Raw genomic sequence first — 25,641 nt, 5'->3', positions numbered from 1 at the left:
AACTATTATATCCTGATTTTATTGTTGAATGCTTCATCAGAAATCCTTTTTTTATAACTTCACAATAGCTTAATCATTAAACTGAGAAAAACATTGACCCTTTTGAAACACGAAAAAATTTTTAAGAATAAATCACATTGTAACTTATTTTTGAGCATCAATTGATAATTTGAAATTAATCAAATTATGTTACGCTACTGCTATAGTGTCTAGTCTCTTCATAACTATATTTGAAATCCATTATTATAATGTTTTTTTTTTTTAATAACAGCTCTTGGTCTATCTTTGGACAGTGCCGAATTGAGTAAAGACCAAAAGTCGCTCAGTAGGGATTCTGGCCTCACTCTTTCCGAAGATGACAGAGAAAGTCCAGGACTTAACCTGAGATCTTACCCCTTCCAACGTCAAGACTGGTCCAGGCAAGCTGCCAGGATGAGGTCCTTGGAAAATACCTGGGTAGAAGATGAGGCTTTCTGTACATCGAATGAAAGTCTTTGTAGTCCTCCTATCCCCCCCAGAAGACATTTACCACTGAGACATTTGCCCCCTCATGTACATTTACCTCCCCTTTATAGACCTCCTCCCCCGCCACCCCCTACCTACGCCACTGCTAGACTTATGCTAGTTACCGATTCAGAGAGTGAAAGCTATGTTTGAAATGCAAAGTAGCCAATATTAATAAATGAATTGAAACTGCCATTAGAAAAATAACAGAATTCTTCTGTTGAGTTGCTCAAAAAAACTAATATTGTGGGTAACTAAATAGGTCAGTAATTACAATAAAGAACTGATTTAAATAAGACATATATTTTCTGAAAGAATCTGCCGGGTGTGTATATATTGAATTTCCGGCAAATGATATATTTAATATTCCAATTTTATGGAGCCTGTAAATTTCTGTACATTTTTGTATTTTTAAATATAATATAAATCCATGCCATAACATGTTCATTGTATAATTTAATCAGATATTTGCCATGAGATAGTTGAATTTACTCTATACAAATTTTATATTAATTAGGATCACCTTTCAATGTTTTATCATTTATTATGTAAATAAAAAATTCTATTGATTACTTTCTTTGGATCTGACTCAGGGCTGGTAAGTAATATTTAGTGAAAAATTGAAAATTATTTGGAAGATTTTATTAGTAAGAATACAATACAAAATAGTTGATTAAATAAAGTAAAATATTCACAAATAGATCACATCTTAATACTGCCATATTAATAACACCATACATTTATTTATGATATGATTCAATAAGTAAAATGCCTCGAGGAACTAACGAAATTAAAACGATATACCTATGGTATATGATACTCTCATTACGAAAAATAGTATAATTCGAATGAGCTATCAGGAAGCGTAAATATTACAGATATTTCACGCACATACAAATATTAATAATTTTTCTTAGATATTTGCATGCAAATATTCAGTCGATATTAGCCTTGCTGGCAAAAGAGGTCAATGATGAAATTTCATTGGGGCTAGAATCAACTGGAAGCCTGTTAAATTCAACCTCTTCTCCCTCGTTACAAATCTGTTCACTAGGCCATTGCTTATGACTTGGAGCATATAAAATTAGCATTGCACAAATGTACACATTCCACATACCGTAAACACCAGTGTGCATTATGGAAGAGAGCTCAATATCCAGACTCTCGTCCCATTTATTCTGACTCTCTGCCACTTGGCTCAAAATGAAAGAGACCACTGTGACTGCCGCACACACCAGTGTTGCCAACATGAGGAAATTGAATCTGTAAATGATGCCTTCATAGTGCAGCCTACGAGCTTGATTCATGCTTGGAAGTACAGATCTTTTGATACTGATATTCCTGAAAACTGACCAGATCATGTAGCATAAGAATATGAAGTATAAGGATGCTGATAAGCCTGCCAGTATGATAAATGTCAGGGCTAGATTAGTTCCAATGGGAGTTACCCAAATGGAATAGAAGGGATTGACTAGTTGAACACCACGCTCACAAAGATCAAATATAAGCAGGGAGAGACATCCAATAATGATAGTACTCAAATGCTTCCAATAGAGTCTGATGCTGTTCTTGCAGCCATTATCTTGAATCAACATGTGCTCACCAGCAAACACTAACCAGAATGAAAGAAGCATAGCATAGAATACTCCTTGTCTTATGTCACTCAATAAAAGCATGTAGGGCATCTCGAAATGAAGTGTGAGATATTCTAGCGGGAGATCTAAAAGAGCTAAGGCTCCACCTAGCCACATCAACATACATTCCAACAATGCTGGTACTCTTGTAAGCATACAAACACGATTCCAGAACCATACCATAATTGCTATGATTATTGGGAAGAAAACTAACTTTATGGAAAGCCACACTTGTGTAAAACCTCCATTCATATGAATGATATGAAGATACATATCTGTTACTCGAGAAGTGAGTTTTGTATTTTTCTGAGAAGTATAATTATATGGCAAGCGTACATTCAAAAGATAGTAATCATGGTACAAACAACCAAGTTCAAATAGAGGAACTAGTGAGCAATCATATGGGTGACCTTCTAAATTCTTTATACTTTTATCAATATTGCAATCCATGTAACGCTTTTCCTCTGAATGAGCATAGTATTTCCAATCTGTCCGTTTACCATTTGGCAATTTATTGCTGTATGCTAGTCTTGCATCTATAGTGAGTTCTACCACAGGATCCAAAATGATGAGATCCTTGTGATACTCTGAATCTATTTGCAGTATGCCAACCAGATTTTGTTGCCATCTAGAAAAATCATCGCCATGCAAAGGTATCTCCATCATAAATACCTAAAAATTCATTATACAAGTTTCAATCCAAAAGCCCATGATAAAAAACATACCAAATTATCGGCGTCTAAGTTGGCTGTAGATTCAGGATCGTGTAAAGGGATCGTTCTAGAACAGTTATCCCTGGAAAACCAAACATTGATATCATCATTAAGAAGAGTGTCATGAACTTCACAAACTGTTGCTAAAATTGTCTGAGATCGAGCAGGCGATGGAGATATTATTCCAACAAGAAAACATGCCGCTTGAAAAACCAAAAGAATCGTTACTAGAACGCTCAGTTTGCGACCGCTAAGATTTTCTAGTATTGTACCAGGCATCTCAATTTTCTTTGATTAATATGCAATATATATCTCATTAATTCAAACACCTAATCATTATAATCGCGGCAGGAGTATCAAGCATAGTAAACATAAACAATAATGGTTGAAGGTTGAAATGAGATCATGATAAAGTAATCGTAAATCGATTGGTAATATAATCGGGTAATTTTGTCGAAGTTAAATCGAGTCCTCAAAATTTTGGTCTATAAGGTTCAATTTTCTATTCTACCCTTGAGCATTACTCGCTCGACAAGCAAAATAGAGCCTTATAAACTACGATTATATTCTATAATGACGAGAAGTCGGATGTATATATGAAATGGAAATTTTAAAGCTCATTTTCCAATCTCATTTTAAAAATGAGTGACAAACGATTCCATCTTTATAAACATGGTGAAGAATCGGCTTATATTACTAATTGCTAAAAATCTTCAAGAATTTAGAAGTAATAATTTGTTTTCCCTAATAAGCACTTCCTATAATTGGAATACATTTACTCAGAAATTCATTATAATACTAATTTTCCGATTCATATACTGAGTACATCCATTGGTCAGAGACAATAATCGAAATAATCCTGTTCTATGAGTCCATGTTGACCATTTAACCACAGACTAACTAGTAATCTGTGATTTAACATTTGTTCGTTTTGTAAACTAAGAATTTAAAATTTATTTAGAAATTCATATAATATGCATTATATCTGACTCTTCTCAACTTAAAGGTAATATTTTAGTTTAATTGAGATGATAAGCAGTGGTTCCTACATAAGAAGGAACTATTACTTATCAGTATTTGTTAAGTCTAGTCTTAGAGCAGTATTTTTTTAATTGTCTGTTTAGATGGGTGCATTATAAATGAGCCCCTAAGGAATTTTGGCGAAGTAAATACTTGTCAATTATGATTATGAAAATTTAGGAGCATTTTGTCATTTTTTATAACTTATTTTCATATCACCTTGCAGGTATTGACTTCATTTTCGAAATCGAGAGAATAAATGAATAAAAAAAGGGCAAGATTGGTGGAAAGTCCAGAGATAATTACGCAGCAAAGAATTAGACAATTCTAATTGGTATCAGAGAAAAACTTCAGTTGAAAAATGAAATTCAAGTCTCCATAGACAATCTACTTCCTTTCAAAACAATTGAAATGCAATGATATGCTATAGACCTAATATCCATGGTCATCGCGCTAAAGAGATGGCTGGTTTATGCACCATTCCTAAGGACTAAGGGTAATTCTTTACTTTAACGCCCCCTCGTATTTTTCACTTTTTTATTATTTTTCATTGAAAATGTGCATTTTACAATGATTCTTGATGGTTTTCGATGATGGCAAACAAGTATTTTTGCTGATTTGTTGAACGGGATAGGGAGTGAACAGGGGTGCTGGGTGGGTAAGAATTTTTGAAGAAACGTTATGAAAATGGTGATTTTTATGCACGTTTACTCTTAAAAATATCTAACATGTAAATTTTGATGACATCATTCTCAAAAACAATTCAAAAAATTCTACAAATTTTATTCAAAAATATTTAAACGTAACCTAACATAACCATAACCTAACATAACCATAACCTAACAAAACCATAACCTAACATAATCATAACCTAACATAACCTTAACCTAACCTAACATAACCATAACCTAACATAACCATAACCAAACCTTATATAACTGCACACCTGTGATTCTGCAAATTGACGACGTTATTATCAAAAACAATTTTAAAAAATTCTACAATTTTATTCAAAAAGATTTGAACGTAACCTTATATAACTACACACCTGTAATTCTGCAGTTTGATGACGTTGTTCTCAGAAACGAAATAATTGAAAAATTTAAAGAAAAAAATATGTAAAGTAAATGTTATTCAGCATAAAAACTAGTACGCGCCCTCATCTACCTTGTAGGTAGATCAATATATCCTGTAGATCTACCTAATAGGTAGATCAATTTTGCCCATAGATCTACCTTGTAGGTAGATCAATGTTGCTCATAGATCTACCTTGTAGGTAGATCAATGTTACACATAGATCTACCTTGTAGGTAGATCAATGTTGCCCACAGATCTACCTTGTAGATAGATCAATGTTGCCCAAAGATCTACCTTATAGGTAGATCAATGTTGCCAATAGATCTACCTTGTAGGTAGATCAATATAGCCCATAGATCTACCTTTTAGGTTGATCAATATAGCCCATAGATCTACTTTTTAATTCATTCATAAATACTCCCATATCTCCTGTAAAATCGATATCGCACTAAGATAAAGCGAGAGATGATTTTTTGGTAATTTGAAGGTGATTCTCTTGTGAAAATGTGTTGAAACCGTAGGAATTTATCAAATTAGAATGTGTATTATGTGCTAAATTTGATGGAGAAAAGTATGAACATAGATATTCATAGAAACATAAAAAGAAATTATCAGGCCCGTATTGAGTAAGTGTTAGAAATAGCAATTTTCTTCATCGATTATCTCGGGAACTATTTATTTGCCAGTGCTCTTATTGGAAATATAGCATGAAAACATCATAACGAATCACTATACGAAAAATTATCAAAATTGGGGAGGGGGCGTTAAAGTAAAGATTAACCGGACTAAGAATTGAACGCTAACAAATCAATGAGGGCGTTTATGCATTTTACCTAAGTACTAAGAACTAACACTAGCATTAGAAAGTTGACCAACTTTTAACTAAGAACTAAGCTCTTAAATAAAATAATGAAGTTCGCATGCGCCACATAGAATTTCAATATTAACAAGTACTCGTTTCATAATATTTTCCATTATTCGTGTTTATCGATTAAAAGTATTCGGTGTATCTGAAAAAAATAAAATTAAATTTTTTCACAATCAATATCAATTTCAATCATCAATGTAATAGAACAAATAGAAAGTAGTTCGTAGTTCTTAGTTCTTTGGAATGGTGCATAAACCAGTCTGGAGAACAAATAATAAGATGGAACAACTTGTGGGCAAGCTATTAACTCTCTTGATTTATTGCCTTAGGGAAAGAGAACAATATACCTCTCTTTCAACTCCAAGGTTATTTAAGCGTTATTTGAATTTCAAGGAAAGAATTGTGAATACCTGCTCTACAAATTTTGCTACTTACGAACGCAGTGGATTTTTATTTTGAAAGAATATACTGAGAAGAAGAGACTTTTTTAGTGGAATTTTGCTACTAGAATTATTTTGTGGGAAAGAAAGGCTGTTAAATATTTTGAGCATCCATCATGCCTCAAAGTTGCTCAGCATATAACTGCACAGTTAAAAGAAAGAAAGGGGAGAATATAACATTACACTCGTAAGTTTTATCATCCCTTTAAAGCAACGAAAACTGATGAAAAAAATTTGAATTTACAGTTTTCCGAATCAAGGCACATTGAGAGATGAATGGATATCGGCTTTGAGAAGAGCCAATTTTGTTCCTACTCAATATTCAAGGATATGCAGCAATCATTTTCAAGAAAATGATTATGTAACCAATATACAAGGAAACAGAGTTTTAAAGAAAAATGCTGTTCCATCTAAATTTTGCTTTGAAAATTACCTGTCAAAGTTCAAAGTGATGAAAAGGGAAGAATCCTCAGACACAAACGTTCCATCATCTCAAGAAGAAAATCAACCCAATTCAGAATCCCTATCACCCATAAGAACAATGGAACATGGTAGTAATATCAGAAAAAGGTGAATAGGAAACTTTGCATGCATGTTTTGTATATCGGAAGTTTTCATAAAAACTGGCCCTACTACTATATAACTTTCTTAATGTTTTCAGAAAAAGATCAGTACCTGTATACGTGAATGATTTTGTGGAAGCTGATCTGGAAAACCCTGTTAAGCGACACCAATATTGGAATATTTCCCAATCTGCCATTTCTAAATTGAGGAAAACCAATAAAAAATATGCTACCATGGTTTGCAAGTACAAGAAAAAAATAAATACTCTGAAAGATCTTCTGGATGATTTAAAAAAAAGAATTCATATTTCTTCTGAATCATCGATAGTACTAGAGGTAATCACTGATGATTTAGTCTCTGAGGACACTTATTATTAAAGTTATGTCTATGCATGCACATTGAAATGATTTGAATAAAATTTTGAATGAGAACATAAAAGCCTTTGAATTTCCTGCCAGATAAATTAGATGTTTGATGTTTTAAATCCGGACTATCCTAAGCCTTTGTGAGATCTCTCAGAGGCTACGAGTTAGGAGAGCCAGTTGTGTTCTGCGTAGGCTTTTTTCTAAGAAATATTCACAATCCTCCAAATTATATTCCCATTTTAAAGCATGTAGGTACTTTGCACCTACTTTTGCTGTTTGGTATTCAAGATAAGTGCTTTCGAGGGTCCTTTGCTTCTCCATCAAAGGGCAAGAACTCCTTTTTATTTTCAGATGCATTTGGGTTTAAATTAGTTTGGTACGCAAATACTCACTTAATTTTTTGTGCATAAGAACGTGTCCCTGAGGCAGAAAAACAACTTCTTATGAGGCAGAAACAACTGGAAAATTCTCTCCAGACTTGAGAAGTTTTGCCTAAACTCTTAATATTTAATCATCACCAGCTTATAACTTTCTGCGAATTAAATTTGAAAAAAATTGTTTACCTCATCCAAAAAACCTTATTGAAATGGTGTAGCTCAATAGATGGATCACCAGGATATACTTCTAGTTTGAAATTGTATATAACTTTATATCATAAAATTAGATGAAATGTCCGGCAGTTTGCATAAACTGTCCGTGAGTGTCATTCATTCAATGACCGTCTCACGCTGATGAGGTCAAGGAAGTCCGAAACAGTTTATGAAAATGAATCAGGAGTAACTGGAAAACTGGGTCAGTTAAAAAATCTCCAGAAATATATCATTTTTTGATTCACATGGTAGAAGTTCATCCAAATATTTGCCATATTTTATTTCATCATTGAATTAAGCAAATCGAAATGATATATATGAAAAAAGTATGTAAATTTTATTCAATTCATATACATATATGTATATCGGTTTGAAACGTGGGACGACGTTGCCCGATGCCTAGATTCCATTGCTTGCGATCTTCCCATTGCCCTGTTTGTAAGTTTTGATCGCTCATTGCTTTTGGTATTCCCTTCATCCAGTTCTTTCTTGGTCTCCCCCTTTGTCTTCTCATGTTTGGTATCCACTTCCATACCTAGAATACAAAGAATAAGAAACCAAATATAGTGCAAATGCCTTCATCACTAAATAATATCTCCTTTTTCCTGTATGTTTCAATTCACCATCAGAGATTATACATCTAGAAAATGTAAATATTTACTTATAATACCATAATTCAATTTTTAAACTGAAGTTCTAAATTACCTTTCAGTTTAAACTTTCAGGTGACTTTCAAATATGAGCTTTCAAATTTGCTTCAAAATAGTTCTTCAAAACTTCATCCAATATCCACTTTTTGAATTTCATTTATTACTTCTTCCATATTTGAAATCTCTACCCCAAATTTTTTCTTGCAATGTATTCAATTTTTTTTTCGAACAATTGAATCCCCAGTAATTTTTTGGAATTTGAGCTGCACTATCAACAAATGATTTTGGAGCTGCTGTGGATGGTAAATTAACATCTGCATTCATATTTAAATCTTCAAATTTGGGAAAGTTGTTGCAGTCAACTGTAGGTAGCGCTATCAACAAATTAAGAATCTTGTTATTTATTATTTATGAGTTTTGTGCCATTATGTACCTATATATGTATATCTTTCATTATAGTTATGATCTATGGAAGTAATTCTTGTAATTGAAATACCAATAAACTCTCTCTCTATTACAAATATTTGAATTCATTCCAGTAAACGGTTCGTGTTTTGTTTCACGACTTTGCACGATCATACTCGGTTACACATCGCTTTGGATTGGTCAGTATCGGGTTTCAATTAATGTATCCAATCAAAAACAACGGAAAAAAGATCGATATGACATTGTGGCGCCGCCACGAACTAAAAATAATATTTTCAATTTGGTCGAATGTCATTGCGTTCAAAATTTGACGACTGCATTCACCATGTTTTTAGACATCTTTGGATAATGAATACACTCATAGACAACATAATCTAGAACGAATTTATTTATGAATACACTTGGTACTGTATCAGTTTCAAAATTTCTCTTTCATAACCTGGCATGTAGTGGTAATTTGTCTCTCATACCCTTTTAGACACATTTTCAGCCGAATAAGAAGGAAATGTAGTTCCTTAACTCAGAATCTTCTAGAATGTTCTAAGTTCCTTCATGAAAGGAACTACCTACTACTTATCAGTATTTGATTAGCCTAGTCTTATAGCAGTATTTTTCATTTTCATCTGATTAGATTGGTGCATTACATAGGTATTTCTTATTATAAATGAGCCCCTAAGGAATTTTGGCGAAGTAAATACTTAATAATTATGATAATATAAATTTCGTTAGCATTTTGAAATATTTTATTATTTATTCCTATATGTTGATATCTCCTTGCAGGTATTGGATTCCAATATAAACTATTTTCAAAACAGAGAATATGGATAAAAGGACAAGATTGACGGAAAGTTTTGAGATAATAACCCATCAAAAAATCAGACAATTCTTGAAAAAGAAAGGAAAATTAAATTCAAGACGTCATAGACAATCTAGAACAATGGCGCATCCGCCAAATTCGTCCATAGAAATATTTCTTTCAAAACAATTGAAAATCGAAACAATCGAAGTGCAATGATTTGCATAATTTTAAGACGTAATAATATTCTGTCTCGACATTATTCCAAAAAACAATGATGATTCCTGGTTATTCTATCAACAAAATGTACATATCAGATGAATATTATCTGGTAAGTTATTCCAATTTACTCAATAATTGGTATGAAGTTCCTAAAGAATGTTTTGAAAATTTTCATTTCTCTTTTGAAAATCTCTAAGAGATGCATGCATTACCATGAATTTTGGGAATTTTCAAGTAAAAGCAAAGAATAGTTTCTTTTTTTCTTCATTATTATGTTTGTTGTTCTTAAAATGGAAACTTCATAATTATTTAGTCTTTTTTTGCCCCCATTTTATTTCTATATAACTTTGTAGGTGTTCAACTCCCATACAAGCTATTTATATGGAATAGTTTAGACAATAAATTAATAAAGGAACCTATGATTAACAGAATCTTGAATCATCCAGTGAATTGGTAAGAAGATATGAGTTATAATATGGAAGTAGACGATTGAAAATTCAAATTTAAGTAAATTGACAACGGAAAGAATTCTTTAGTAAACAATTCTAATTACACAAAATGAATAGTGAGAAATTGACAGAACCTTTGGAATGTGTTTTATATGTGGAAGGTATTTTTTTTTTAAATCTATTATTATTCAATTTTCATTTGTTTTTTCGATTAGCGATTAGATTGTAAGCGGTAGTCCTTTCACACATCGGTACTTAACTCTAGTAGTTTGGTTTGTTTATTTCTTTCTGATTTGATTGGTGCAGTACAACAGTTCATTATGAAAACTTCATACTAATATTGTAATATTTTAATTTCTAATTTTAAATGATCTTGCAGGTATTTCACTTGAATATAAGCTTTTTTAAGCCGAAGACAGAAATATATAAATAAAAGTCTCCATAGACAATGGGATGGCAGTAAAATGGCGCATCTGCTTAATTCGTTCATGGAAAAATTCGGAAAATAAATTAATTCAGAGACTCGATTGATGAAATCTTGAATTGGTAAGTTGATCTCTGCTGTGTTTAGTCAGACTGCCGTATCTCAAAATTTTGCATTTGGGTTTTCTATTCCTAGTGGTTTTTGAGAACATTTTCATTTCAATGAAAAATCGTATATTCGCAGATATGCGTATTATTTTAAGTGAATTAACAAGAAGATACGTGAACAGTAATCCTGAGGTCTCGGAGGATACAAACTTAACATTTTCATATTTCAGTAAAATTAATAAATATCGCAGATACGTGTTTTATTTAATTCTTTTTCCTCTTATTTGTCCATTAACAAAATCGTCGTAAGAAATATATATGTCTGTATAAAGCGAACACAATTTTTTGGGTTACGGTGTATCTAATTAAGCATGGCAGATCTGTGTTTTATAAAAATACTCAGTTTAAAAGTGAAAATTCAAATCTAAAGGTGACTTCATTACAGGATATATGTATATTATATCTCCAGATATTAATCTATATCGCTTACCCAGCTTTCCAAGAGGGCCATCCCCACTATGGATAAAATATACATTATTTATTATAATAGAAATCCTTTCACTTGGTTCGATATTTTGTATATATACATATATATCCTGTAATGAAAAGTCATTCTTAAACCCTAAATGACAAATGTCTGTTTGTGCAACTGCAAAAAATCATTATTAAAAAATTTTAACTAAATATTTGGCTAAAATGTTACAATTCGATTTATATCATTAAATATTGTGAATAATTTTTTTTGTATTTCTTATGGCTGTCCAGTATTCCAGATAGTTTTCCTATTCTCCTACTTTTTACCTGAACCATTGTTGCTCCACTCGCTTCTAATCATAGGCCTTTGATTTATCCAGTCTGATCTGCCTAGTATCATCCTAATTTTCCATCTGATCCTTCCTATCATATCCCTCAAATGTAGGCCTTTTTTTCTATCAGGATTTTCCTAGTCCATTAAAAGGTTAGAGAATTTGTCCAAACTAGATAAACCTGAAAACTAGATTTTGTAGATTGCAGAGAATTTTTTTTTCTACCAAAAGTCTCATTAAAGAAAGTTTTTACTATTCATATTTAAAAATATATTTTCAGGTTTCAGTTTTTCCACAAATCAAAATTTAATAAAAAAAATAACAAGTTTGATATTGTTTCAAAAAACAATTTTTATTTCATTAAAATTGATAACAAACAAGTTAAGAAGAAACAAAATAAATTAAAAAAAATAAAGAAATATTTTCAACAATCTAGCTTTTTTAGACTGAAGGGATTAACTCTATTATTTTTTAGTCCTTTTTCTTTTGACACCTTTTTCGGGAGGAAAGCATTTGAGGAAATCATCTGCGATATCTGCAATTTTATCATCAATCTCTTCTCGAGATAGTAAATCTCTTACTCGGACTTCATTTCTATCTTCTTCGAGTAGTTTAGATTTCAGATAGTTGACTTTGTTTAAATAAGGTTTATTAATTAGCAAACTGCTTTGAAATTCAAATGTTAATTGTTTTATCAAAGCATCTGTTACATTAATTTGTTCTTCTGTGAGTACTACCTTTTCTTCATTTCTTCCTTCCTTAATTTCAGGTTCGAAATATTCATTAGCATATGCAATAACTTTATCAAGGAATACCTATAAAAAAATGATTTTAGAAATCATTAATATAAATCCTTTTAATATTTACCTTTGTGTTATGTACCAGTTTAGGAATGAGTTCAATTGGTTTTGGAGAAGCGCCTTTCTTCATTACCTTAGCGCATATTAAAACTTTGTCATTATTTATACAATATTGCCAAAATTGGTTAAAATATGGCAACTCTTCCCTGGCATCAGCTTCCACAATTTCGGGTTTTTTTATAACTTCACCTTTTTGTCTCAAACGATAACATACATATAATAATGTATATCCAACTGGGAAACGCTTAGGATTGGCTCCTTTTTTCTCATCTTCACTAAATTTTTGTTCAGTGAATTTCTTCTTTTTTTTCCTATTACGAAGGATGTAACTGACATGTGAGGGCATTTGTTCACTTGAAGGTTTTTTTGTTCGTTTCACCAAAGTGCCATCCTTTGCTACAAAATTGTTATTTAAAATTCTTGCCTTTTTGATATAACCTTTTTTGATCACTGTCATGGATTTTGTGAAATCGTCAGCAAAAGGATAAAACCGGAGTTTTCGTTGAGAATGTCTAAAGCATATTGTGGATATTATCTTCTCGAATAAACCTTCCTCATCTTCACATATTATTTCTTGTGGTTTGTCCACCAAGGAAAATAGTTCGGTATAAAATTTGTCATATTCAAATTCTTCATTGGTAACGATAAGTTGAAAATTGATGTCATTTTCTTCAAAATTTTTAGCTTCTTGAAGAGCTGTAAACCTTTTAGATGCATCTCCAACAACCTGAAAACGCGTTTTACTTTATCAATCTCATTACAGACTCTTATATCATATTAAATTTCTTAATCTTACCGGGTCGGGATCGTTTGTAATGAAAATCAATATTCTCCTATAGAATTTGGTACTAATATCCTTGAATTTCTTTTTGCAAAACTGGAAAAAATATGCCAGATCCAAATCAGAATCTCTCATATATTCATTCTTCAACTCTTCTTCACTAAGATTAGATTTTAGTTTCAATAATTTTGTAGTTTTGATCATATTATCCTTGAAGTTAACCAATGAAGCTTTTTCATCTTTATCGTATAAGCAAACAGAAAAAGGACTCCAACCCCTTTTATCAGATTTGAGAAGCAAAAAGTCTGATAACCTGTACAATGCATTTATGCAATTTTTAAATGGTGTTGGCTGACCATCAGATTTAAACATTGAACAATGGGTATCAATGGCAACTATAACATAAGATGGTTTGAAATGGGAAGTATACTCCTCTTGATTATCTGGGTTTTCACTATCCTGTTCCATATTTTCCAACAAAATTTATACGAGATATATCTAAAAAAAAGACATGTGAGATGTAAGATTATGGCTAACTTTAGAAAATTAATCAAGATAGTTCAATGAAAATTTACCTAAAATTTATTCAGAGAATTCCAAAATGATTTGCAGATCATGAATAGTGACTGAAATCAACTTCAAATCAACTATGATAATAACAAATGGGATTCATTTAGTTCAATCAAATTCTGATAGATGTCGTCTAATTAATAGAGTTTTCCGCAATATTTTGTCCAGACATAAGATTTACTAGGAAAGGTGGCAGCACAGGAACAAAAAAGACGTTTCTGTAATAAAGAAATCATTTGTTTAATGTTTTCAAGGATAGGTAGCGCAAAAGTCGACCAATTTAGTTCAACTGAAAATTCATAGATGTCATTCAAATAATTGTTTTCGAAATTGAGTTTTCACTAGATATAGCGGCATATCTGACTTACGTAGTATTGTTCCAATAATTGAATGATGAAATTTTCGGGATTGTCGTGTTTTATTTGTTTTTTAAATGAGAAGTTTTTTTTCATATGAAGGATTATAAAAATTTTTAGTCAATCCAGTAAAATTAAACGATTATACAAATTGAAAAATTTACTTTATCCATATAAAGTAAATTTTTTAATTTGCAAATCCATTTGACAGGACAAAAACAAAGTGGCATAGCCATCTATGCCACTTTGTTTTTGTCCTGTCAAATGGATTTGCAACGGTTGAAGCTGAGGAATTAATTAACAAATATTGTATTCAAAAACGCAATCTTTTGATAGCGACAGTTTTCCGATCGGATGATTTGTTTAGGGGTTATTTGATTAAATGTGTTCAAATTCAAATACTTTGACATATGTATGAATTAGGTTTCACCTGTTTTTTTTTTTAGATGAGTCATTACTTGAAAATTAAGTTCAATTTGTTTATTTAATATTTATAAGATTTTTTCACTGTTTGAGAATTTTTTTTGCTATTTAGTATATCTATTGGATTTCTGGTATTTTCATCTTGAAAGAAATTAGTAAGTTAGCTCTTCTGTAAATTTGATAGGGTAAATTTATGTTCAAGTCAAACACAGGAATAAATTTAAGATAACGTATTTTATTTATATAAAAAATTCATATATTCATGAGAGTCGAGTCTCATGTCATCTTCTTTTCTTTTCAACGAATCAATAACATAGAAAAATATTTACATTTAACCAAGGCACTTTTATATCAACATTGCCTCGGGATCACAGGTACCAACTTTAAAATATCACATACTACAACAACCTTACAAACTAAATTAAAGCTTTCGGAGATCTTGAAATTTGAGCAAATTGTGAAAGACATTCGGTATTGAATGCTGAATTTTGGAATCACCATGGTCGCCACACGGGAGAGGGTCTGGACGCTACTTTTAACAATCCCGGAGATGAAGACGGGATTTGCGTCTGGCTCTCGATGGACGGCGATGGTGCTGTTCTGGAAGACGTCGAAGAGGCGGGCGTCAAAGGCATGTTGTAGCTGTGGACGGGCGCGTATCCCTCGGGATACGGGGACACTGGAGGAGTGTAAGGCACTTGCACCACTAGAGGTTTCACTTTATCCATCTCGTTCAGACGATGTCCCAAGTGGGTCATGAGTTTGGTGCCCAACTGGACGTCTACTCCGGGGATGGCTGCGAGGCATCTCGACACCTCGTTGGCGCAGTGGGTGTATCCGGCACGGAATCTGTCGGCGTCGATCACGGGGTTGGACGCCAATTTCTGCTGACGACGTAATTTGTGTAGGTGACGCACTGTCAATTCTAGGATATCGGCTTTTTCCAATTTGGAAACGTTCTCTCCTTCGCTCTGCAGCGCCGTCACCATAAGGTCCTTCAATTCGTCCAGGCACCTGTTGATCCTGGCTCTCCTTTTTCTCTCCAACATCGGTTTCATCACTTTTCTGTACTGGTAAGTCCTGGAGACTGGTTGCGATTCTTCCGCCGACAACATTTCGTAGTTCGACATTTCGCAAATATTGAAACACTTTAACTTTAAAAGCACGTAAAACTTTCTCGACTACGCTCGACTCTTGAGCAAGGCACGATGTGAACTCTGCTACGAGTGAGTATCGAATGATGTCGGAGTGGTAGGGCCGTGCGCTTTTATAGCCGAGCCAGGTGTACGCTGCGCGCTCGGCCCACTAGACCTCGTCGCATGCTGAATGTTCCATTCCATAGCACTCCGAGATCGTGGGAAACTCGGGAGCTTGGTCGTTCCCACACTTCTGGCCACCTGTGACACAAGTAGTGAGCCGCAGCGCGTGCATGCAGCTGTCTTGGACCGTTCCGTCCTTGTTCTTTCGATCTTGGAACGGCGGTCTCGCTCGTTCCTCATTATCGAAGCCACGGCATGCTCGATTCGGCTCATTATCATACGCCCGATTGCCGAATTCTCTGTAATAGGTGAAGGGCGATTAGGAGATATCTTTTTTTTTCTTGTTGTTGGTTCGTTCGTACGCGGGGGTTGTGGGATGGGTGCGATGTCGGGATGGATTTGTCGTATCGGAGAGATCTTGATGATTATGATGCCTCTTAACATTTTTCAATCGATGTTATCGAACTTTTCATCTAGCGAATTTGGAATTTTTGGTTGAATGTTGTTTGTTGTATGGGTTTATTGATTTCGTATTTTTATTTATAGGGATTTTTATTATTAATTCGATTTTAATAAGAACAAGGTGATCTGTATATTCTAATTATTGTATTTGGTTTATTAGAATCTGTAATGAAATAATATTTTCATGTTGTTCTTTCGTAGCTTTTATTGGTACACTCTTTTATTTGTTTAGTGCCTTTTACGTCTTTTATGAATACTTGGTATGTAGTAAATTATGTCGAGGTTATCCTTTTTGGGATATATCTTGATATAAATTAATGAGAATTCGGTAAATGGAAAAATCATGATTTGATTTGATTGATGATTGATTTTCATCGGTCAACCGCAGTTTATTGAAATCCAGACGCTCGAAATCGACAAGACTTTCAATTAATTCCTCGAAAATCTACTCTTTTATAGTAGAGCGGTCAACTATCCAGACGCCGATGTAGCGCAATACTGCTTGGTAGCCAGATCAAAATATGTTGTTCCCTCACGTAACCGAATGGAAGTGAAAGAAAAAATAGGCTATCCAAAAATTCCGTTATCTAGTTATGTATTTGAACTGAGGACAAGTTTCAGACCTGTAAGTTAAACATTTTCGGCCAAAGTTAATACCTCTTTGGGCGTCCGGCTTTATAGAAAATAGATCTGATGAGTAATAAACCAGGTACTAGAAACATTCAGGGTATATTTTAAATGTACCCCCGATTCTACTCGCAAATAGATCGTTAAAAAGATAAGGAAGTGAAATCTGGGGTAATCCACAGATATGACTTCCTAATCTTTTCCCCGATTCCTAGGATCGACTTCTGTTTCCCGCGCGGACGTCCGCCACGTTCCCGGCACGCGCGCGCCCTTCCTTCCGACCGGGAGAGCGAAAAAAAGAGCCGTCAACAATACCGGATCATCCGCTCGTGTTTCCCAATTGCCGCACCGGAATTCCCGTGGAAGTTCCCACGGTCCCGACCATCTGCCTTGCAAAGCCCGCTTTGTGCGTGCCAGCGGGACACGTTCCGACCGGACCAAAAACACTTCTCATTAATCGATTCGAGGTCAAAGAGGGTTGTTTTTCTAACGGGGAAGTTTGTTTTCCGATTTTTATTAATCGTTCCGATGGCGTGACATCAAGAATTGTTGCCACTTCTTTGATTTATCGATATTTCCCGGGATATCAGATTTAGTTCTAACCTAATAGATTCAGTTAATAATTTTAGATTTCGAATCTACTTAGTTTAACACATTCTGTAATTTTTTCATTCATATTTAGGCCGAATATAAATTAGAAACTACATTCTTAATAGAGGAAACAGGTTAAATACAATCTCTTCTTAGCACATAACTTCTATAGTCAATAGTAAGTACATAGCAATATAAAAAAGAATAATAAATATCTGGCAACGTTGTTTAGATTCGTGCTTTTTCATTCCGAAAACTTAATGAAATATTTGAAAACTTGAAAAATATTGAAGCTAGGTCTTTTATACTTAAAAATATCGCCTCGCGTATTATTGTAGAATAAATATTCTCAATTTTATTGTTATATGTTGTTGTTATATATAATTTGATGTTTAGCGTTTGAAACTCATATACATCGTTGTTGTTGGAGTTACTAAATATTTTCATGGGAAAATTCCAGGATATAGAATAGTATCTGAGAAAAGTTGAAAACGCCGGATAAAAGTATATTCATTATTGAATGACTGAATATAAAATTTATCAAATTTAGAATATCATCTTGTTGACAGACTCAATGTACTTGTTGTTCATAATTCGAAAGACTTTACAATGTTAGGCGGTTTGGTTTTCCAAAATAATAAGTTTTCAGCATTAAGTTGGGTTTTAGCAATTCGAAGATGAATATCGTTCGCTTCTTGTTTCAAATTGAAAAAAGTCGTCCTGCCGTTGTGAAAAAGTAATTTCCCCGCCATAATTGGAGAGATAAAAGAAAGCAATTCGCCAACATAAAGAAGCATTTTTATCGTAATGAAAACGATTACGAAGGCAACGGGGCCGATCCCGATTATCGAAAATATCGAAACAGAAGTCGTAAATTGAAAAAAGTATATTGCTTTAATTCAATCGGACTCGAGAATTCAATTAAATTCGCGCTTGTCCCATTCGAATTAATTAGTTCGGCATACGATTTGAATAATTAATCGGGTCTATTGGATTAAAATTGATATTCATAAATGGGTGGCGGGATCGATTCGAGTATCGGATTGCCAGAATCCGGATTACTGTTGGTACGCAAACTTTTTAGTATCTGATATTATTCATTAGTCTCTTTTTTCTGATAAAAAACATTAACCTTATAAACAAAAACGCTATTAGATTTTCTAAACATATTTTGGTTTAATTATTTAATTACTCTGAGTTTTTTTCAAGTGAAGGACGATTCAATTAAAAAAAAAACAAATGAATTGGATGTCTGTTCTGAATTAAAATTCGAAAATATCAATATTACATTGATTCAGATGAATTAAAAAAAACGGTACATTTTTGGGTGTGCATTTTCAATTCATTTTTTAAATTAATTACTGTTCACGCTTCAAAATAATATTTCGCAATATTGTTCTCGAAGAAAATTTAATAGTGTGTTTCTGCCAATGCGATAATATGAATTATTGTGAATCGAACCCGTTATGTTTTGGCAATCGATAACTATCGGTTCTTCAACTCGACTATGTCTCTATCGAAAAGATCAGAACAACGTAATCATCAGTTACAGCCGAGAAAGTGCCAACATACGATAGCTTTTCTATAACTCAACGCCGCCTCTCTACCGTTTTAATTCGTACCCTTGCAAATGACTTCCTTTGGCCGAAATATCCCATTGAAGGAACCGTCATTTTTATCCTCATCGTTAAGATGAATGTAAACCAGATTATCTGTGTTCTAACGACAACAACAACAACGCTGCCACAAAGGTAATAGAATCCTCTACAAACGCCTCGAGCGTTCTGTCTCTCTCGAACTAGCGCCGTTAAAATATTTCTCTCTTTGTCGATGGCAGCTCGTGCTGGGTACGTGGACGCTGTACCATTGCGAGATGTATTGTTGTATTGTGTTCACAATTAAGTGCTCTTATCTCTTTGCACTGCCGTTTTCTCTGCTCGGAGGACGACGGGTAGCGGTTTTGTTCTCTCTTCGTATACTATTTTTGGTTTGTTTTTCGTGTTTTTTTCATCGCTCATGTTTTTAGAATTGTATAATTTTAAATTCGAAGAAAAAGAGATCGATTACGTGTTATTGATCTTGATGGCTTCTTTAGCGTAGATTACTTGATGTCTCAATGGTCTATATACTAAGTCAGGAATCAGTACTATGGGGGGGAAAGGGGAAAGAAACGTGTTTTTTTAAAAGGGAAGAAAAGTTTAGACTTTTTTTGACCGTTGGAAGGGGAGTAGGAAGGGACGCGATAATACGTTTCGAAAGAGGAAAGACGGACATTTGTTACGGTACCGGGGTTTTTCCGCAAAAACACCCCGATTATTTTATAATAATTCTCAAACTCGACGAAAAAATCGATTTTCGTCGAAAAGTGAAAACTTCTAGAAACGAGATGGGGCGTAGGATATCGTCGGGACGAGATGTTTTGGCTCAATCTGATGCACGAAAGATGAACTGGAAAAGTAACGGAGCCCTTTTTTCGATTTTCGTCTTTGTTTTCTCGAAAAATTCACGCAAAAATGTGCAATTTTGGTAACATTTTGACGTTTCTCTTAAATCTGTGGTTCCCGATAACATTCATCGATGGCATTCAGAATAGAAACGATGTGAATGAAAATGAGAAACGTCAGATGATATTCGACTAGAAACATTGAAATTTGGACGAATTCAGAGGAAAGATGCAAGAAAAGATGATTAATATACAATTTCTATCCGTTTTTCGAGGTATATTTGATGATATTTTCAAACAGAATCATTTTGTGGCAGTCGAATACATTGGTTTGCTGAAGCTTCTATAGGAGTCATTTTGGTTATTTGAAGTGTTTTTAACGAGATATTCAAGCAAATAATGAACGTGAATGGTAGGAAACGTCCTTTTCTGATGGTATCTTTGCGTTTTGTTGAGATTTTCATGGAAATTGGTCAAATCTTATAGCATTCCGTTTCATGTAAGTTGTCAAGGAGAGATGTGAATTTTTCATTATGGACTGATAAATCGGTAGGTACAGATATAAATATTCGATTTCCTTCATAACTAACGGTTTTTTACACGAAAATCATGAAAATTCTTCAATTTTATAGAATCTCTGTATCCTGTGATTTTGACAATTTCCCTATAAAAAGCAGAAATGCATTGAATATCTCAATGTGGTCATGGCTGGAGGCTGTGAGTCGCGGACTGATAAACTGAGGCGCAGCGCTACTGCAGGTTCGAATCGCTGCCAGTCAGTGGATATTTTTTCTTATTTTTCGCCAGTTATTTATTCTTATATTATTTTGCGGTGAATGCTTTGAAATTATGAAATGGATCAAATTTTTTTTGGTCTACTGTGTGAATAATTCCGTAATATACATATTATAAATTTATGTTTTTGCGTAGTTTTCAAAGTACCTATCTACTTATGAGAATAACGATTATACAGTGTTTCTGAAGTTACCGTGCCTATTGGAGGTTTCGTGATGAATAGACCTATTTGAAATATGAAAATCGGTATAATAAAATTAATGAACTGATTTGAAAATAATAGGGGTTCCCACATTTTCATCTCATACAGGGTGCACAATAGATTTATAGTTGAGATCATAGCTACAGGTTATTATTCCATAGCATAATTCTTGAAGGTATATACTAGGTGACTGACTATCATATACAGGGTGTTTCATGTCAAATTGATTAAAATTATTCCTCTACTTACATACATACTGTGCGTTACTAACGCGTATTTATGAAAATACTGAAACCTTAGTATCTCGCTGTATATTAGTCCTATATCGATAATACAGAAGATATGCAGTATTTGAATGAATTTTATATAGATTTTTGGCCAATGCAGATCTATGGCCAATGCAGATCTATGGCCAATGCAGATCTATGGACAATGTGGATCTATGGACCAAGAGGATCTATGGGCAATGTAGATCTACCTACAAGGTGTATCTACGGGCAAAGCGAATCTACCTACAAGGTAGATCTACGGCGCGTACTAGTCTATATACTAAGTCAGGAATCAGTACTATGGGGGGGAAAGGGGAAAGAAACGTGTTTTTTTAAAAGGGAAGAAAAGTTTAGACTTTTTTTGACCGTTGGAAGGGGAGTAGGAAGGGACGCGATAATACGTTTCGAAAGAGGAAAGACGGACATTTGTTACGGTACCGGGGTTTTTCCGCAAAAACACCCCGATTATTTTATAATTATTCTCAAACTCGACGAAAAAATCGATTTTCGTCGAAAAGTGAAAACTTCTAGAAACGAGATGGGGCGTAGGATATCGTCGGGACGAGATGTTTTGGCTCAATCTGAGGCACGAAAGATGAACTGGAAAAGTAACGGAGCCCTTTTTTCCATTTTCGTCTTTGTTTTCTCGAAAAATTCACGCAAAAATGTGCAATTTTGGTAACATTTTGACGTTTCTCTTAAATCTGTGTTCCCTGATATCATCCATCGATGGCATTCAGAATAGAAACGATGTGAATGAAAATGAGAAACGTCAGATGATATTTGACTACAAACATTAGAATTTGGACGAATTCAGAGGGAAAATTCAAGAAATGATGATTCAGATTCGATTCAGATCCGTTTTTCGAGGTATATTTGATGATATTTTAGAAAGAAGCTCAGTGGGAAGCTTGATTTGACAGAAGCCTCTACCAGGAGTCATTTGGTTATTTGAGAAGTTTTTAAACAGAAATTTGAGGAAATGATAGACTAGAACTGTATGTACCGCCCTTTTATGATGGTATTTTTGCGTTTTGTTGAGATTTTCATGGAAATTCGTCAAATCTTGAAGCATTCCGTTTCATGTGCATTGTCAAGGACATACGTAAATATATCATTTCGGACAGATATTGGCATCCAACCTGAAGTAAGCCGGTAGGTAGAGATAATTCAATTAGATATACTTTATATTTAACGATTTTTTAAACGGAAATCATGGAAATTATCAACTTATAGAATCTCTGTCACCATTTATTTTGACAGTTTTCCTATAAGAAGCAGAAATGCACCTAATTTTGTAAAGGCGTTGTGGCCTGGTCGTTAGGGATGCGGTCTTATAAAGTGAGGTCTCTATAGGTTGCGAGTTCAAATCTTGCTGCAGGTCATAATTTTTTTTTCTTATTTTTTCACCAGTTATTAATTTTTATATTATTTGGCGGTGAATGCTTCGGAATGTTGAAATGGATCAATTTTTTTTTTGGTCTATTGTGTGAATTTTATTATTTGCATTATTTGCTAAGATATACGTGCGATGAATATTTTTTATACAGAGTGCACAATTTCCTGTTGAAATCTGATAGTTGAAATCTTAGATCCAGGTTATTTTTTTTGCAAAATTCTTGAAGTTATACACTGAGTGATTGACGATTTCATACAGGGTGTATTATTTTTGAGTGGCAATTAGACGTTTATGCAAAAATGTAACCTATTGAAACATCGGATTATAAGCTTCGGGTTATTCTTCGTTTTCATAATTTGTGGGGAAAAATATAATAATTGATAAAAAATTATACAGGGTGTATAAAATGGGGATACCAATTTGATATTTTGGGCAAAAGAGGCATAATGAAATTTGGAAATTTGGATAACAGCTTCAGGTCAGCCTTAGACATTTCTGAAGAATTGATTCCTTATGGAATTCGAAAATTGGTTTCATAGCATTTGCTTTTTCCGCCATCTTGAAGGTTCTCGAATAACGAGTCGGGCATGTTCATTGGTGTTTTTGATTGCTTTTTTGTGTTTCAACGAAAACTCCATCTACAGAATGTTTAATGTCAAGTTGATTTAAATTATTCCCCAAATTACATACAGACTGTGCGTTGTATATATACAGAATACTGAAGATATGCATTATTTGAATGAATTTTATATAGGGTGTACATCTGTGGCAAATGTAGATCTATGGACAATGAGGATCTATGGACGAAGAGGATCTATGGTCAATGTAGATCTACCTACAAGGTGTATCTACGGGCAAAGAGGATCTATGGGCTACATTGATCTACCTACAAGGTAGATCTACGGCGCGTACTAGTTAGATATACTAATCGTGGAATCAGTACTATGGGGGGGAAAGGGGAAAGAAACGCGTTTTTTTAAAAGGGAAGAAAAGTTTACACTTTTTTCGACCGTTCGCAGGGAAGTACGAAGGGATGCGATAATACGTTTCGAAAGAGGAAAGACGGACATTTGTTACGGTACCGGGGTTTTTCGGCAAAAGTACCCCGATTATTTTATAAATATTCTCAAACTCGACGAAAAAATCGATTTTCGTCGAAAAGTGAAAACTTCTAGAAACGAGATGGGGCGTAGGATATCGTCGGGACGAGATGTTTTGGCTCAATCTGATGCACGAAAGATGAACTGGAAAAGTAACGGAGCCCTTTTTTCGATTTTCGTCTTTGTTTTCTCGAAAAATTCACGCAAAAATGTGCAATTTTGGTAACATTTTGACGTTTCTCTTAAATCTGTGTTCCCCGATATCATCCATCGATGGCATTCAAAGTAGGAACGCCCCTAATTATAAATACGAAACGTCAGATGATATTCGACTAGAAATATTAAAATTTGGACGAATTCAGAGGAAAGATGCAAGAAAAGATGATTAATATACGATTTCTATCCTTTTTTCCATGTATATTTGGTGATATTTTCAAACGGAATCGTTTTGTGTCAATGGGAAACTTGATAAGCCAGAAGTCTCTACAGGAGTCATTTGAGGAGTTTTTAACGAGATATTCAAGGAAATAATAAACTACAACTGTATGTACCGCCCTTTTATTATGGTATTATTGCGTTTTGTTGAGGTTTTCTTGGAAATTCGTCAAATTTTGAAGCATTCCGTTTCATGTGAATTGTCAAGGACAAACGTAAATATATCATTTCGGACAGATATTAGCATCCAACCTGAAGTAAGCCGGTAGGTAGAGATATTTTAATTAGATATCTTTTATATTTGACGATTTTTTAAACGAAAATCATGAAAATTCATCAACTTATAGAATTTCAGTCACCATTTATTTTGACATTTTTTCTATAAGAAGCACAAATGCACCAAATTATTCAAAGGCATTGTAGCCGGATCGTTAGGGATGCGGTCGTTCAAACTGAGGTCTCTATGGGTTGCGAGTTCAAGTCTTGCAGCAGGTCATAATTTTTTTTTCTTATTTTTGCGCCAGTTATTAATTTTTATATTATTTGGCGGTGAATGCTTCGGAATATTTATATGGATCAATTTTTTTTTGGTCTATTGTGTGAATGATTTCGTAGTATACACATATAATTATGTTTTTTCGATTTTCAAAGTACATATAAGAATAACGATTATACATTGTTTTTTTTCAAGTTGCCTATTGGAGGTTTATCGATAAATTGACCAATTTGAAATTTTAAAATGAAAGCGATTCCTACATTTCCATATTATACAGGGTGTACATTTTTCGAGCGCCAATTATGCTTTTCTGTAAAATAGAAAACTCATGAAATCTGAAAATTGAAATTTCAAGTTTGATTTCACATAATTTGCGAAATTATACGTGCGATGAATAACGTTTATACAATTTCCGAGTACCAATTTCCGAGATGTCTCTGGAGAACTGAAAACTTTTCTTATAGTTGACATGTTAGCTCTAGGTTATCATTTCATTGCATAATTCTTGAAGGTATACAGGTGGGGATTGACGGTTATATACAGAGTGTATTATTTTCGAGTGGCTATTAGACGTTTATTCTTCTTTATCATAGAGAAAATCATTGAGGAAATATATAATAATTAATTAACAATTATACAGGGAGTAGAAAATTGGGATAACAATTTGATATTTGTGAAAAATTAGACACAATGAAATCTGAAAATTGGATGAATAAAACCCAATGGCTTTCGAGCAATAATGAACATCAACACATGGGAAGCTTTAGCAATTAATTATAAATAATAATTCAATAAATGAAATTTATACAGGATGAGGAATTTAGTGGCAATTAGATATTTCTGAAGAATTGAGACAATATAAAATATGAAAATTGAGAATTGAAGTTACAGCTTCTTTTTTTTACAATAGATTGGGAT

General features: G+C 33.6%; 5 protein-coding genes and 1 long non-coding RNA gene across 26 annotated transcripts in view; 3 read left to right on the top strand and 3 right to left on the bottom strand.

The window, feature by feature from the left end:
- Window positions 1-1,073, top strand: part of LOC123682368 (rho GTPase-activating protein 20-like) — a 49,790-nt gene extending 48,717 nt beyond the window's left edge. For all 12 annotated transcript variants that reach the window (XM_045620949.1, XM_045620946.1, XM_045620947.1 and 9 more), the window contains one exon: window positions 272-1,073. In XM_045620949.1, coding sequence (XP_045476905.1) covers window positions 272-657 — 386 coding nt within the window. In that variant the 3' untranslated portion in view covers window positions 658-1,073. The remainder of the gene's footprint in view (window positions 1-271) is intronic.
- Window positions 1,074-1,131: 58 nt separating this feature from the next.
- Window positions 1,132-3,261, bottom strand: LOC123682372 (protein wntless). Its single transcript, XM_045620960.1, has 2 exons — window positions 2,864-3,261; window positions 1,132-2,810 (listed from the first exon to the last, which is right to left on the bottom strand). Exons 1-2 carry the CDS (start codon window positions 3,128-3,130, stop codon window positions 1,440-1,442), a joined length of 1,638 nt encoding a protein of 545 aa, XP_045476916.1. The 5' UTR covers window positions 3,131-3,261; the 3' UTR covers window positions 1,132-1,439.
- A 474-nt stretch (window positions 3,262-3,735) lies between these two features.
- Window positions 3,736-7,258, top strand: LOC123682630 (THAP domain-containing protein 1-like). 3 transcript variants are annotated; one of them, XM_045621367.1, is made up of 5 exons: window positions 3,747-3,857; window positions 4,098-4,205; window positions 6,210-6,443; window positions 6,503-6,826; window positions 6,918-7,258. In XM_045621367.1, the coding sequence occupies exons 3-5, from the start codon at window positions 6,373-6,375 to the stop codon at window positions 7,195-7,197; spliced, it is 675 nt and encodes a 224-aa protein (XP_045477323.1). In that variant the 5' UTR covers window positions 3,747-3,857; window positions 4,098-4,205; window positions 6,210-6,372; the 3' UTR covers window positions 7,198-7,258. The 3 variants fall into 3 exon arrangements, with proteins under 3 accessions (XP_045477321.1, XP_045477323.1, XP_045477322.1); XM_045621366.1 differs by having other exon boundaries at window positions 4,098-4,367; XM_045621365.1 differs by lacking the exon at window positions 4,098-4,205 and having other exon boundaries at window positions 3,736-3,857.
- An 832-nt stretch (window positions 7,259-8,090) lies between these two features.
- On the bottom strand, window positions 8,091-14,007 carry LOC123683415. Of its 5 annotated transcripts, XM_045622433.1 has the most exons (7): window positions 13,872-14,007; window positions 13,312-13,794; window positions 12,523-13,242; window positions 11,340-12,470; window positions 8,481-8,799; window positions 8,361-8,415; window positions 8,091-8,310 (listed from the first exon to the last, which is right to left on the bottom strand). In XM_045622433.1, exons 2-4 carry the CDS (start codon window positions 13,762-13,764, stop codon window positions 12,120-12,122), a joined length of 1,524 nt encoding a protein of 507 aa, XP_045478389.1. In that variant the 5' UTR covers window positions 13,765-13,794; window positions 13,872-14,007; the 3' UTR covers window positions 8,091-8,310; window positions 8,361-8,415; window positions 8,481-8,799; window positions 11,340-12,119. The 5 variants fall into 5 exon arrangements, with proteins under 5 accessions (XP_045478389.1, XP_045478388.1, XP_045478386.1 ...); XM_045622432.1 differs by having other exon boundaries at window positions 8,091-8,415; XM_045622430.1 differs by lacking the exon at window positions 8,361-8,415.
- On the top strand, window positions 9,122-10,819 carry LOC123683416. Of its 4 annotated transcripts, none has more exons than XR_006747980.1 (4): window positions 9,122-9,255; window positions 9,632-9,978; window positions 10,223-10,322; window positions 10,698-10,819. It is a non-coding gene; the product is annotated as an uncharacterized LOC123683416 (long non-coding RNA). The 4 variants fall into 4 exon arrangements; XR_006747979.1 differs by lacking the exon at window positions 9,122-9,255 and adding an exon at window positions 9,303-9,541 and having other exon boundaries at window positions 10,223-10,479; XR_006747981.1 differs by lacking the exon at window positions 9,122-9,255 and adding an exon at window positions 9,308-9,499.
- Window positions 14,008-14,860: 853 nt separating the features above from the next.
- Window positions 14,861-16,018, bottom strand: LOC123683413 (enhancer of split mbeta protein-like). Its single transcript, XM_045622429.1, has one exon. The coding sequence runs from the start codon at window positions 15,773-15,775 to the stop codon at window positions 15,140-15,142; it is 636 nt and encodes a 211-aa protein (XP_045478385.1). The 5' UTR covers window positions 15,776-16,018; the 3' UTR covers window positions 14,861-15,139.
- Between the last annotated feature and the right edge of the window lie 9,623 nt (window positions 16,019-25,641).

The sequence above is a fragment of the Harmonia axyridis genome, chromosome 6, assembly GCF_914767665.1.
Source record: "Harmonia axyridis chromosome 6, icHarAxyr1.1, whole genome shotgun sequence".
Taxonomy (NCBI): domain Eukaryota; kingdom Metazoa; phylum Arthropoda; class Insecta; order Coleoptera; family Coccinellidae; genus Harmonia; species Harmonia axyridis.
The sequence above is the reverse complement of the archived record's forward strand: the minus strand, read 5'-3'. Positions and strand labels throughout refer to the sequence as shown.

Coding starts and splice junctions, on each gene's coding strand:
- LOC123682372 (XM_045620960.1), bottom strand. CDS start 3,130: ATGCCTGGTACAATACTAGAAAATCTTAGCGGTCGCAAACTGAGCGTT. Junction 2,811..2,863: donor ACTTAGACGCCGATAATTTG/GTATGTTTTTTA, acceptor ATGAATTTTTAG/GTATTTATGATGGAGATACC.
- LOC123682630 (XM_045621365.1), top strand. CDS start 6,373: ATGCCTCAAAGTTGCTCAGCATATAACTGCACAGTTAAAAGAAAGAAA. Junction 6,444..6,502: donor GAGAATATAACATTACACTC/GTAAGTTTTATC, acceptor TTGAATTTACAG/TTTTCCGAATCAAGGCACAT. Junction 6,827..6,917: donor GGTAGTAATATCAGAAAAAG/GTGAATAGGAAA, acceptor TAATGTTTTCAG/AAAAAGATCAGTACCTGTAT.
- LOC123683415 (XM_045622432.1), bottom strand. CDS start 13,764: ATGGAACAGGATAGTGAAAACCCAGATAATCAAGAGGAGTATACTTCC. Junction 13,243..13,311: donor TTACAAACGATCCCGACCCG/GTAAGATTAAGA, acceptor ACGCGTTTTCAG/GTTGTTGGAGATGCATCTAA. Junction 12,471..12,522: donor AACTGGTACATAACACAAAG/GTAAATATTAAA, acceptor ATTTTTTTATAG/GTATTCCTTGATAAAGTTAT.
- LOC123683413 (XM_045622429.1), bottom strand. CDS start 15,775: ATGTCGAACTACGAAATGTTGTCGGCGGAAGAATCGCAACCAGTCTCC.